This window comes from Bos mutus, chromosome 4 (assembly GCF_027580195.1).
Source record: "Bos mutus isolate GX-2022 chromosome 4, NWIPB_WYAK_1.1, whole genome shotgun sequence".
In the NCBI taxonomy this organism is placed as follows: Eukaryota; Metazoa; Chordata; class Mammalia; order Artiodactyla; family Bovidae; genus Bos; species Bos mutus.
Window position 1 is genome coordinate 11191155 of NC_091620.1, and position 13835 is coordinate 11204989.

A 13835-nucleotide genomic window follows, 5' to 3' on the forward strand; every position below is an offset into this window, starting at 1 on the left:
TGTTCCCCAGAAAGATTACAGCGGGGGGGGGGACACACATCCTGGCCTTCAGCTACATCAGAGCGTGGGCTGAAATAGTCTGAGAAAGGTGGTGAAAAACCAGCAGGACCCAGAGAGGCAGAGAACGGGGAGCTGGTGATGGCCAGGGAGGCCTGGCGTGCTGCAGTCCACGGGGCCGCAGTCAGACACGACTGAGCGGCTGGACTGGACTGGAATGAGGAGGGGCGGCAGCTGAGGGGGTGGCGGTCGGGAAGTGGGACGGCGGGCAGGGGCCAAGCGACGGACAGAAGACCCCAGGGAGCAGGGCCTGCCTGGAGAACCCAAGTTCAAGTTCTCAGTCGCCCCAGACAGTGTAGCTGGGACTGAACTCTCTCTGCCTGCAGGGCTGAGAAGAAGGAAACCAGGACTGCCACCCACACGTCTGCTCACCGGCTCTCAGCTCCAGCTTTATTTTGTTTCGTTCTCTATTGAAAAGCTCCAAAAGGTCAGTTGAGAGAGAGGAAGTCGAAAACAAAGGCTCTGGGTGCCTGGGGAGCTGCCCTGTGAGGCGGCTGTACAATCTCCTCTGAGAAGCCCCAGGCATCTTTTTGCATTAACCTTGATAATAACCTTTTTTTCAAGCCCAAGTGGAACAGGCTTGAAATAAGACATGTAAGACGGAGCATTTATACACAGGCAACCTAACTCCCAGCCTACTGGTTCTTGGACCACTGAAGCAAGTGGAATCTTATTTCCCACTGCACGTGGTATAAATCTGGATTCCAGCCCTGGAAGTCCATCCGACACCCCGAAATTCCTACATCCATCAAAAATTTAATACAGGCTTTTACAAATATCTGTTAATATGCAAACCTATGCAAACTATGTTCCTGTTGGCAATTTTCCCCATGCCATGGGCTGGACTGGTTAAAACTTCTCACCCTACCACTCTAAAAACATGGACTAAACACATCATTTTAGTATTTGATACATCTTTGTCTCTGCCAAAGAGGTTGCTGATAAATCCTTATTCTCATCAGCCGCCTACTGCAGACTGAACGTCTGTGTCCCTCCACATTTGCTCACTGAAGCCTAACCCCCAGCATTTGGAAGTGGGGCCTTTGGGATGTGATGAGGGATAGAGCAGGGATTCACACTATCTCCTCTTGAATAGGATCAGTGCCCTTGAGAGCTCCCTTGTCCCTTCCACCCCACGAGGACACAACAAAAGGTAGACAGTCTGGGAACCAGGAATCGGGCCCCTACTACACCCTGAATCACCAGCGCCTTGATTTGGGGCTTGCCGGCCTCCAAAACCAAGAAAATAAATCTCTGCAGCTGATGAGCTGCGCCATCCACAGTAACCTGTGGCAGCAGCCTGCGTGGCGGACACTACCCTCCCTACAGCCTGTCCACACCCTGTCCCCTCTCGTGGCTTTCCTCTGTCTGTCCACGTGCAGGACGAGTGGGGGGTGGTCAGGCAGACCTCCAGCCAGCATGGGGAAAGGGGAGGGGCTGTGCCTCCCAAGGGGGGCTTCCAGAAGCTGATCGCCAGGGCAGTCCCCAGGGGCCACTGCTGGCCACCACTCCCTGCACTGCCTACCACGATGGGCAGCCATGGCTGGGGCTGGGTTTGGTTTTGTCTTGAAGGAAGTAGGCCACAAGTTTCTGTAGACTTCCAGAACAGGAGTTTGAGAAGAAACTGGGAGGGAGGCAGGGCGAGCTGGACATTCACTGTGTGACCTCCCCTACAGGAACCCAGGAGACGCCCTGCGAAGGGCATGAAGATGACTGTCCTGAAGTCAAAGCGGCGGAGCCAGCTGCTGTTCCTCGTCACAATGACCCTCACGATCACGACCATCTGCCTGCTCTTCTTTGCTCTCCTCTGGAAGGCCGGCAACCTTGTGGACCTGCCCAACCTCAGGGTTGGCTTCTACAACTTCTGTCTCTGGCACGAGGGCACCGGCGCCCTGCAGTGCTACCAGTTCCCAGAACTGGAGGCCCTGGGCGTGCCTCGGGTGGGCCTGGCCCTGGCCAGGCTCGGCGTCTACGGGGCCCTGGTCCTCACCCTCTTCGTCCCCCTGCCTCTCCTCCTGGCCTGGTGCAATAACAATGAGGGGGAGTGGCAGCTGGCTGTGGGCTTCCTGGCCACGTCCTCCGTGCTGCTGGCCAGCGGTCTGGGCCTCTTCCTCACCTACACCTGGAAGTGGCTCCAGCTCTCCCTCCTGGGACCTGGGTCTCTAGCTCTGGGCGCTGCCCAGACCTTGCTCATCCTCTTGCTTGTGGCCACAGCTGTGTTCCCTCAGAGGGCAAAGGACAGGAGCTGGGGAGCTACTAGCTCCGTCTAAAGGCTTATGTGATCGCAAGGGTTCGCTTTGAACTGTGCTCAGAGAAGGCTGCCAGAGAACGCACAGGCCGGTGTGTCTTCTCGGCCACTCTGTTTCACAGCCAGCACTGAGCTCCAGCTGAAGCAGACTGGACCCACTGCGGAGGGGGTGGGTGCCCAATGTCAAGGAGGACAAGACTTTTTAGGATAGGGTGGTCTGTCCTTTGGGACTTCTAAGAACACCCGAGAACCAAGTAGCTCATTGTTGCAAGAATTCCTGCTTTAGTTAACTGACCTGAGCAAGCCATTCTGACTTGATCCTCAGAACAATGGGGAGATAAGGCTTCCTGTCACTGGGGCCAGATTTCCAGGACAAGCTGCCAAATGCCAGATGGGAACCGGGTGACAGTTTATGAAGGAACACCTCGGTGTCCCCGGGAACCCAGCCTAGCAAGCGCCCCATCTCCATTCGAGACAATGCTCCCAAAGGCCAAGGAGTGATCTGAGAGATTCACAGGACAGAAAGGCACAGAGAAGAGCCTGGCGGTTTTGAATGTTCCACTGAAAAGGCTCGTGGACCTGCAGACAGACAGAACAAGGGTCTAACCACTGCGCACGAGCAGTCCGCTCCCAGCATGCGACACGGACGTTCAGGAGCCCAGGACGCCAGGTCCTTGGTCAGAAGAGGACGATGAACGGCCTGAGCCGGCCCACGTCCATGTAAACACCGCATCCCCTCCCCTCTCACCCTGCGCCGGAAAGGATACGAGCACCACTCACGCACGGGGGCACTTTGTGTATTCTTCAGCATCTGTTACACTGACAATCTGTACAGCACGTGATCGCCTCATCCCATGCCCGTGCAAAGCCACGCTGAATAGAGGCAGAAACACGGACTCCAGTGTGAGGTCTTGTCCTTTGTGTCTCTTTGGGGCTCCTATCCCATTCTTACTTTCTAACTGCCCAGGGACCAAGGCCAAGGCCTAGAAAGGTGCAGAAGGTGGCAGGCCAGGGGAGGAGGGCTGTCGGTTGGTCGGGAGACCTCCCAATCTGTAAATGGAACCACAGGCAGGCTCTCAGGCGGGAGCCCAGCCCTGGGGGAAGGTGTCTAGTTCAGGGTTGGACCAACAAGGGCTCACTGACCGACTGACACGTGACAGAAGTGATTTTAAAAATAGGCTTCTTCCTTAAGGTGGCCAAACCTAGGAACTGCAGTGTACTTAGCAGCCATGCTTGTTTTTCCTGGAAAAGTATTAAGTGGACTCTCCATTTCCAGTAAGTTTGACCCCCATGATCTCATTTCCCTGGAACCAGGTACCTGAATAAGACAATGTCGAGCTCCCAGGCCCCTGAGAAGGGAGAGCAGAGAGCAGGAATTTGGGGGGGAGCTCATTTTGATTCCTCACGTCCCCCGGTGAACCCACCCAGCCCAGGGAGGCTTGACGCTGGGAGCAGAAGCTGTCACAGCACAGCTGTCTGAGGGCAGCGCTCGGGCTAAGAGGGGAAGCCCAGCTTCCTTCAGCCGCTCTGAGCAGCAAGTCCTGGAAGTGTGTCCCTTAGCTGAAAAAGATCTCCCTGACGTATTTTAGCTCATCCTGGTCTTCCTCGAGGCTTCTGCTGCAGGCCGTGTCAGAACCCGCAGGCCCCGGGGCAGGGCCGTCTGCCCCACGGTCCTCTTCCTCACTGTCCTCGCTTCGGCTCCAGCGGGGACTTGGGGACGGTGGCGCTGGGCTGGCCGGGGAGCGCTCTGGCTTATCAGCGCCTGCCAGAGGTGGCGGCTCCAACGGCTTTTCCTGTTTTCGGTCCTCCTGAGCAGAAGAAACGGCAGGCAAAACAGATGGGTTTTACTTCCCTAACATGCAAGGACACAGAACGTAGCCAGTAGCATCTGTAAAGCCAGCGCTGGGGAGCCGGGCCCAGCTCCCGAATCACAGATGGCCCCCTCCCTTCACCAGACTCTGCCCCTCCTTGCCCCCCTTCTCGGGCGGTGCAGAAATCAGGACCAGCAGGGCGAGCGGCGGGCAGGGGCCCCAGGAACAGCGGCGCAGGGACGACAAGTGGACCCAACGGACACGGAAGGGCAGGCTGACAGAACGGAAGGAGCGCAGGACGCGAACCCTGAGTGTGGGCCTCACTCACTGGGACTAGCAGTAGTATCGACCGGCAGGTTATTGCAAGCGTTAAATGAGACAGGAATATATAAAAGGCCCTGAGCAACTCTCAGGGGCTACACCACTCGAAGGTGGGACAACCGTTAGCCGCTTCTGGAAGCCAGGGCTTCAGGGGTGAGGTGCTAAGGACAACGCTCAGAAGTCACCTCGCCCGAAGGAGACCCTCAGAGAACACGAGTGGTTCACGACTCCTGCCCGCCCCTCCACCCACCACCAGCAGAGAGCCGCCCAGACAGGGAGGGCCACCCTCCCTCACACGGCCACGGCCTCCCAGGTCTCCAGCCCCAAGGGCCCGGCGGGTGCACCCCTCCCCTGGAGCGGGCCCGGCTGCTAACAGGCAGAGTGCCTCTTTTATTAGCACAAACTCCCGCCAGGAGTCTCCAGTCATCAGAAAGGACACAGCTGGGCTTCCCTGGTGGGTCAGTGGTGAGAAGTCCACCTGTCAATGCAGGAGATACGGGTTTAATCCCTGGTCCGGGAAGACCCCACAAGCCTCGGGGCAACTCAGCCCATGTGCCACGACTACAGAAGCCTGTACGATCCAGGGCCCACACGCTACAATCACTGGGCCCAGGAACCACAACTCCTGAGCCCGTGCTGTGCCTGCTACAGAAGCCCATGGGAGCCCATGTGGGGCCCATGCTCCACAACAAGAGAAACCACCGCAATGAGAAACTCTCTCACCGCAACCAGAGAGCAGCCCCCGATCCCCGAGTAGCAGCGAAGACCCGGCACGGCCAAAATATATACATAAATAAAATTTACAAAAATAAAAGACAGTTGACTGTACCTCAATGAGGATCCCCAGAGCAACATCGACGACTTCGGCTTCATTCATGCAGTACACAGTCCTCATGGCAGGAAATCTGAGAGAAGAGCATGAAGTTAGAGACAGGCACGAATCACCAGCAGGAAAGAATGAGACCCAGAGTCGCATCCTGGGGCCTGTCTGCCAGGGCTGAGAGCAGTAGCTTCCCCAGGGCACTGCTGTGGCTTCTGCATCCTTGGAAATAGTGACTGGCACAGGGGTTCTTGGGGCAACCGTGGGGTTTCCCACCATCCATCAACTCCACTAAGAAATAGGATGAGATGGCTGGCTCCTGAGACACACACGCGCACGCGCAGCGCTCACGATGCAAGAAGGTCCAACAAGCCAAGGCATGTCTGAATGCCACCCCTCACCCCCATGAGTGAATACAATAAAGGAGGGCTTTCCCTGGTGGCTCAGTGGTAAAGAAACCTCTCACAATGCAGGAGACCTGGGTTCAATCCCTGGGTCGGGAAGATCCCCCGGAGGAAGGCATGGTAACCCACTCCAGTATTCTTGCCTGGAGAATCCCCATGGACAGAGGAGCCTGGCTACAGTCCACAGGTTGGCAATGAGCTGGACACGACTGAGCGACTAAGCACAGCACAGCAAAGATCAGAAAGCAAGGCTGGTCAATGAAGAAAACTTAGAAAGGAAAGAGAGAGGGACAGTAAGCACCTGAGACTACGGCCAGGAGAGGACAGAGGTACCCCCTCCCTGACAGCCTGGAGACCCCCACCAATATCACCATTCAACCAACCTCCCCCCCACGCCCCTAGTCTCTGATTTCCAGCCGGTCCGGCAACCTGCAGCTTGTCTGCCTGTCCCTGAAGATATATCCGCAGGAAGATGGGATCACTAGTCCACCTACCCCCTCATTGGATGGTCATAATTTCTGTGGCAAATGAAGATACTGACAATTTGGACAGTTGCTGTCTGAGAGCTTAGCTGGTGTGTGTTTAACTCAAGAGCTGGAGCCACCATCTGGGAGCTGATGCATGAGGGCCAGAGGGTGGAGACTCACTGACAGAGGCAGAAGCCAGTGCCAGCCTAGCAGGGCACAGCCACCTGCAGCCTGCACACCCCCTGAGAGCGGATGAGACGCCTGTGGACTGAAACACCCCCCTCACTGTTCCACCAACACTGGATGACTGGGCCCCAGCAACTGTGAGGCCTTCAATCCCTCCCCCGTCCTAATCCCCCAGGACAGAAGCTGCCCCACCTGGCTGCAGCCGCTGGCACCGTGGCTGGTGTCCTCTTGGGGGTCTTCACCTGTGGTGCCCTCTTTTCAGCCACCTGGGCTGTCATCCATGTGGGCAGCACCCTTTTTATTCTCAGACTTTAAGTCTTCCATCTCTTTAGTCTCCCATGAAGAGGAACCAGGGTCCAAGCTTAGTGACTTCAGGACAGCAAATCCCACTCTCTCATCACACACCAGGAACTGTAGGTCCGTTCGTCATCAACAATCCAGCTTTAATTCCTACAAAGAACAAAGTCCAGTGAATTCTAATAAATAAGAATATTCTGAGGCATCAGCCACAGTGACTGGTTAGGGCAGGCCAGAGGTGAGCAGGGCCAAGGAGACTCAGATGGATCATTCACAGGGCATGAAGAGGGAGGTGTGGAGTGGGCAGGCGATGGGGGTCATGGAGAAGCAGCCCTCCACTCAGGGCCCAGGGCCCCCACCAGCAGTGGGGCCCCATGCTCCCAGGAGCCTCTGCACTGAGCCCCTCAACACAGGAGGAAGGAAGGTGCCCCTCCTCCTCTCCACCGGAGATGCTCACTGTCCCCAGGGTGCCCAGACAATCCTACCCTTAAAACATCTCTCAATGCTCTCTTCCTCCCCTCCTCCCATCACAGATTTCTCCTTCCCTCTATCTAGGAGTGGTTATAAGAAACCCCAAGGCCATTTTGATTCACAGTGAGGTTTCACTGGCCAACACCCACTCCCTTAAATCCAAAGATACTTCTGTCCGGTCAGATTTCAGCCAGCAGTCGCGGAGGGTGGGGGTGGGGGGGTCAGATATCACTGTGCCTGAATGTGCAGAATCCAGACGCGAGGGCTTTGGGGGTCGGGGGCCAGTTCTCATCTAACCTGGCCTCTCCCCACCCACCCCCCCCCGGCTGGATTCCGGCCCTGCCCCTCCTCCTGAAACTCAGCCCCGACCTGTGACTCAAAGGGTGCACATCTCTACCCGCCAGTGAGCAGTTAACCCTGAAAACAGCTCAGCGCGCACGTTCTGTGAAAATTCAAGAGGCAGTAATAGTCATTCCCACATCTAATGTTGTTGTTCAGTCGCTCAGTGTGGTCCGACTCTTTGTGACCCCATGGACTACAGCAGCCAAGCTTCCCTGTCCATCACCAACTCCCGGAGTTTGCTCAAACTCATGTCCATTGAGTCGGTGATGCCATCCAACCATCTCATCCTCTGTGTCCCCTTCTCTTCCTGCCCTCAATCTTTGCCACATCTAATGAGCAACGCTAACCACCCCGCACAAACACAGCTGTGGTGCTCAGTGAATATACTGATTTCACCATGAGATGGGTATTCTGAAACCCATTTTACAGACGAAGAACTGACATTTAGCAATTCGCACAAAGTCACAACAAAAAAGTTTGAAAAGGCCGCTCAGGACTGGCACCTGGGCCCTCCAGGCCCTGGCCCTCGGCCCCGCCGGCCGGGGGTGGGGGGGTGGGTGAGGGCCTGGGGCGGCCCCGCGGGCGCAGCGACCCGCCCGGAGCCCCCAGTTCTCGGCCTCCCTGCTCTCGGGGACCCCGCGCCGCTACGGGCGCGATGTGAGCGGGGCCGGCCCGCCAGAGGAGGGCGAGGGGCGACGCGCGACCCACCCGCCCGCGTTCCCGGTACTCCTCCGGCCGGGCTTCCTACCTCGGGGCCCGCGCGCCCTCCCTGGCTTCCGGGGAGGCCCCGGGAGGCGGATCCGGACGGTGGTAGGGAGCGGGGAGCCCCGCGGCCCGGCCCCAGCTCCCCTACGATCCCGCACTTCCGGCTCCCGGCCGCCCGCTGGCGTGGAGGACCCGGCGCGCCCCCTGCCGGCGGGCCGCGTGGTCTGCGCCCTCGTCGTTGGAGCAGGACTCGCCTGGTAAGGTGTGCGGGAGCACTCTGGCCTCCGCTGACCCGAGTCCTGACCAAGTCTCTCCTTGACCAAATTCAGAGGGGGATCTGAACCCTTCACAACAAGGCCCTGCCTTTTGGACTTCCGCGTGCATCTCCACATTGTCCATTTTTACCGAGAATACTGCTAATACTGGATTAGCTGGAGTCCGCCCACCCTCCACACCTGATTCTCATCCACCGCCATTCCCCCAGGTCATGTTTGATGACCCGGCCGCTTATGCAGAGTACATCATGAGAAACGCTGGGCTGGAGGAAGCACAAGCTGGAATCAAGATTGCTGGGAGAAATATCAATAACCTCAGATATGCAGATGACACCACCCTTATGGCAGAAAGTGAAGAGGAACTCAAAAGCCTCTTGATGAAAGTGAAAGTGGAGAGTGAAAAAGTTGGCTTAAAGCTCAACATTCAGAAAACGAAGATCATGGCATCTGGTCCCATCACTTCATGGGAAGTAGATGGGGAAACAGTGGAAGCAGTGTCAGACTTTATTTTGGGGGGGCTCCAAAATCACTGTAGATGGTGACTGCAGCCATGAAATTAAAAGACACTTACTCCTTGGAAGGAGAGTTATGACCAACCTAGATAGCATATTAAAAAGCAGAGATATTACTTGGCCAACAAAGGTCCGTCTAGTCAAGGCTATGGTTTTTCCAGTGGTCATGTATGGATGTAAGAGTTGGACTATAAAGAAAGCTGAGTGCCGAAGAATTGATGCTTTTGAACTGTGGTGCTGGAGAAGACTCTTGAGAGTCCCTTGAATTGCAAGGAGATCCAACCAATCCATCCTAAAGGAGACCAGTCCTGGGTGTTCATTGGAAGGACTGATGCTGAGGCTGAAACTCCAATACTTTGGCCACCTCATGCAAAGAGTTGACTCATTGGAAAAGACCCTGATGCTGGGAGCGATTGGGGGCAGGAGGAGAAGGGGATGACAGAGGATGAGATGGCTGGATGGCATCACTGACCCGATGCACGTGAGTTTGGGTGAACTCCAGGAGTTGGTGATGGACAGGGAGGCCTGGCGTGCTGCGATTCATGGGGTCGAAAAGAGTCGGACGCGACTGAGTGACTGAACTAACCCAGCAATAATCTTATTAGGTTGATGTAGCCAGAAGCCCACTTCACCCTGGTGTTTCCTCTTAGTGATTATCCACCCACTGAACCCCCCACCCAGCCACTTCCCTTGTACTGGGAGTTGAGTTCAACCTCTCCCCCACAGCAAAACCCTACCTAGTAGACCCTCTAATAGTTTCCTTACTGTTTGTTAACAAGGGTCGTGAATAATTTTAACAGTATTTTTTTTTTAACAGTTACCAAATGTGGCTCCATTTGAGGCTTGCTGGTTCAGCTCAGTAGTTCAGTTGTGTCTGACTCTTTGTGACCCCATGGACTGAAGCACACCAGGCCACCCTGCCCGCACCAACTCCTAGAGTTTACTCAAACTCATGGCCATTGAGTCGGTGATGCCATCCAACCATCTCATCCTCTGTCGTGCCCATCTCCTCCCGCCTTCAATCTTTCCCAGCACCAGGGTCTTTTCAAATCAGTCAGTTCTTCTCATCAGGTGGCCAAAGCATTGGAGTTTCAGCTTCAGTATCAGTCCTTTCAATGAATATTCAGGACTGATTTCCTTTACGATGGACTGGTTGGATCTCCTTGCAGTCCAAGGGACTCTCAAGAGTCTTCTCCAGCACCACAGTTCAAAAGCATCAATTCTTCGGCACTCAGCTTTCTTTATAGTCTAACTCTCACATCCATACGTGACTACTAGAAAAACCATAGCTTGGACTTGGACTTTGTTGGCAAAGTCATGTCTCTGCTTTTTAATATGCTGTCTAGGTTTGCCATAGCTTTTCTTCCAAGGAGCGAATGAAAATTTCATGGCTGCAGTCACCATCTGCAGTGATTTTGGAGCCCAAAAAATAAAGTCTATCATTGTTTCCCTATCTATTTGACATGAAGTGATGGGACAAGATGCCATGATCTTACTTTTCTGAATGTTGAGTCTTAAGCCAACTTTTTCAGTCATCTTTCACTTTCATCAAGAGGCTTTTTAGTTCTTCTTTGCTTTCTGCCATAAGGGTGGTGTCATCTGCATATCTGAGGTTATTGATATTTCTCCTGGCAATCTTGATCCCTGCTTGTGCTTCATCCAGCCCGGCATTTCTCATGATATACTCTGCAATTAAGTTAAATAAGCAAGGTGACAATATATAGCCTTGATGTACTCCTTTCCCGATTTGGAACCAGTCTGTTGTTCCATGTTCAGTTCTAACTTGTTTATTGACCTGCATACAGATGGCAGGTAAGGTGGTCTGGTATTCCCATCTCTTTCAGAATTTTCCAGTTTGTTGTGATCTACACAAAGGCTTTGGCATAATCAATAAAGCAGATGTTTTTCTGGAACTGTCTTGCTTTTTTGATGGTCCAACGAATGTTGGCAATTTGATCTCTGGTTCCTCTGCCTTTTCTAAATCCAGTTTTAACATCTGGAAGTTCTCGGTTCATGTAGTGTTGAAGCCTGGCTTGGAGAATTTTGAGTATTACTTTGCTAGCATATGAGATAAGTGCAATTGTGTGGTAGTTTGAACATTCTTTGGCATTGCCTTTCTTTGGGATTGGAATGAAAACTGACCTTTTCCGGTCCTGTGGCTTGCTGGTTGGACTTTGTTAAAGGGGCAATTCCCAGGCCCCTCCTTCCAACCAGAAATTAAGGAGAGGGGAGAGGGGTAGTTTCATTTTGGAAAGCTCTGATGGGGAAGGGCAGAGGGGGAAGAGGAGAAGTCCCAGAGAAACCAAGTTCAAGGCTCCCTGCTGGAGGCATGTACCCCCAGGTAGGGCGAGTGGTGGCAAGGTGAGTCCCTTGGGTGCAGGAAGAGAAATTAAAAACATTGTTTACATTTTTTATTTAGAAAGTAGGAATTACTAATAATTAATATTCAAATTGGTGACTGAGGTGTTCCCTCTGAGAACAGGGCTGCTCCATAAAGTTGCCCAGGTGTCTTCACTTTGCTTTCAACTTGATGCCGAGTGCTGCGGTTCACATGTGGAGTTAGCATCTAGTTTTACATAAAATCATACAGCTTGAAATAGCTTGAAAAGGCAGGCAAAAAAAGACCCCAAGTGGCAGACATGACTAAAAACACAAACATTTGTGTTTTTGAGGCAAAAGGATGATCAGAATCATCTACCCCCCAAATGTGAAATTATCAAGACACCCATTTGAAGTGTGACTTACAACAAATCATGTAATAATAGAATAATTACTTTCCATATACTAGAGGCACAGGATAGGGGAGTGTGATCCAGAGCTTGGAAAATCAGAGCCAGATCTTTCTTCTAACTGTGTGGTGACTTTGGTTTCTCCAAAGCACTTTCACCTCATAACTAGTCCTCAATCCTAGGTAGGTAGGCTGGTCCAGGAAACTTTCAGTCAGTCAAGGATTAAGGAGATAAATGAAGGATTTCAAATCACAAAAACAACCTGCTGGGCACTGGAGTCGTTTAGCTGTGGGTTGAACCTGGGCTCTGCCTCCAGCCTCTTCATGAGGCAGGACCTGCTTTTCTTCTGGTTCCCAAAGTTTCCAACATCACTCACCTCTAGTGACCTCACTGACCTCCGCTCCCACAAGTTGTGAGCCAAGACAAGCCCAAGTCTAATCAGCAGAGACGCATCATTTTGTGAGTAAAGGAATGGGGAACACTTACTACCATGAGAACCTCTTCCTCTACCTTTCTCTCCTTAAAAACCTCTTCCCTTAGCCAGCTGAAAAATGTAGGCGGCCCATCTGCATAAAAACCTTTCTGTGCGAAGGCCCGAGCAGGGACCAGAAACCCAAGTGGAGGAATCTGAATGGGTGGGAGTCAGCTCCTGAAGCCGTCTGAATGCTGAGCTCAGGGGGCCTGAGGTCTTGGAGCAGGAGCAGGCAAGCGCAGGCAGGTCCTGAGGATAACAAGGAAAACGCACCTCACTGTTCTCACACAGCGCAGCCCAGAGCCGGGCCACAGCTGTGCTGGGTGTGCGGGGTCGGGGCACCGGGGCTGGACTGGCTTGATGGTTTTCATCTGGTTGGCCTTGCTCGCACCGGGGGAGGGACCTCCCTGTGGTTCCCGGGTAGGTGCCAAGCTGGTATCGTGAAGGAGAGGTAATTTAAGTTTCGACATGCTTTATTGGAGGATGAGACGTCACCTTGGGGGGAGGGGTTGGAGGGACAGGGAGGAACCCCAGGAAGAAGGCACGCTGACAGGCACTCAGGATGGGGTGGGGGTCGGAGAGAGACAGGCCAGGAGGGGCAGGGTGGCTCGCAGCACGCATTGTACTTGCTAATTTCAAAAGGTCCGAGGCTATTGTTTTCGTTTTGTGTTTTTAGGCAGCTTCAAAGTGATGTGGAACCCCCTGCCCCATCCCTCCTGGTGGAGCCTTGGTCACATCAGCTGTGAACAGAGCTCAAAACAAGAGGGAGATGGAGCATAAAGGAAATGAAAGAAGGGATAGCTTTTCAAGTGCTGTTTTTCTACAAACCTTAAAGACATTTTGGCAAGCTGTGGAGACCACATGTATGGAGAAAATGCCCACATGCCCTCAATGGGCATTAAGACAGAAACTTCAAGATGGAGAGAGGAAAAGTTTAAACCATGAATTCTCTCATGCAAATGAAACTCATGACCACTTTTTAAATGTCCCACAGAATCCCTGGGGGAGAGAAATAAGGTTGCTGCTTCAATGCAGAAGATAGGGAAAATTATAGGTGGAAAAGTCTTGGGTTTATTCATTTGAAGGAGGATTACCAGGTGGAAATGGGTAAAAATGTTTAGTAACTACTTATCGCTAAGTCTCTCATGTTTTCTCATAATTGAGCCTCCCTGCTTTCTTCCCAACTGCCAGCAGATCAGAGCCAAAGTCTTAATACCCATCTTTTCACGATTTTCCAAAAGGAGGTAACTGGGAGCACCCCCTCACCAGGCCTGCACCCCAGATCTGGGTTGGAGCCCAAAGAGCCTCTGCAACAACTGTTCTGAGCAGAGCCTGATGACAAGGCTGCCCTGTCAAGTGTCGGAGCCTGAGGTCCAGGCCTGAAACCCCAGCGCTTCAGGTGGAAATGCAAGCGGGAGAAGGCAGTCATCCTCTTGTGCTTCTCCACCCTGTGAGGGTATCTGCCCTTTCAAAGTCCCACCCAGCCAGGAAGCAGAGGGCCAGGCTGTGGACACACCAAGAAGGCGAGAACCCTAGGTTCCCAGCCTTGGCCAACTTGCTCCTGTCCTCTGCCCACTCACCAGCAGAGGGCGCCAGTGGCTGGCTCTGCTCAAACTCAAGCATGGAAAGTTGACAGAACAGGAGGAGCCCCCTTGACAGGTCCCGGGAAACCATGGCCACTCGGATGGAAGGGGCAGACACCTCAGATCCTGCCCTTG

General features: G+C 53.6%; 2 protein-coding genes across 2 annotated transcripts; one reads left to right on the top strand and one right to left on the bottom strand.

The window, feature by feature from the left end:
* Nucleotides 1-1760: 1760 nt before the first annotated feature.
* TMEM140 (transmembrane protein 140) lies at nt 1761-3199 on the top strand. The gene has a single exon (XM_005906928.3). The coding sequence runs from the start codon at nt 1761-1763 to the stop codon at nt 2325-2327; it is 567 nt and encodes a 188-aa protein (XP_005906990.1). The 3' UTR covers nt 2328-3199.
* On the bottom strand, nt 3087-8385 carry CYREN (cell cycle regulator of NHEJ). The gene is given in 5 exon segments (XM_070369046.1): nt 3087-4113; nt 5267-5342; nt 6507-6611; nt 6613-6764; nt 8133-8385. Coding segments are annotated over 4 exon segments (459 nt in total). The 5' UTR covers nt 6639-6764; nt 8133-8385; the 3' UTR covers nt 3087-3861.
* Nucleotides 8386-13835: the final 5450 nt, after the last annotated feature.

What these genes read in the sequence shown, in the direction of transcription:
- TMEM140 (XM_005906928.3), top strand. Translation starts at nt 1,761, where the DNA reads ATGAAGATGACTGTCCTGAAGTCAAAGCGGCGGAGCCAGCTGCTGTTC.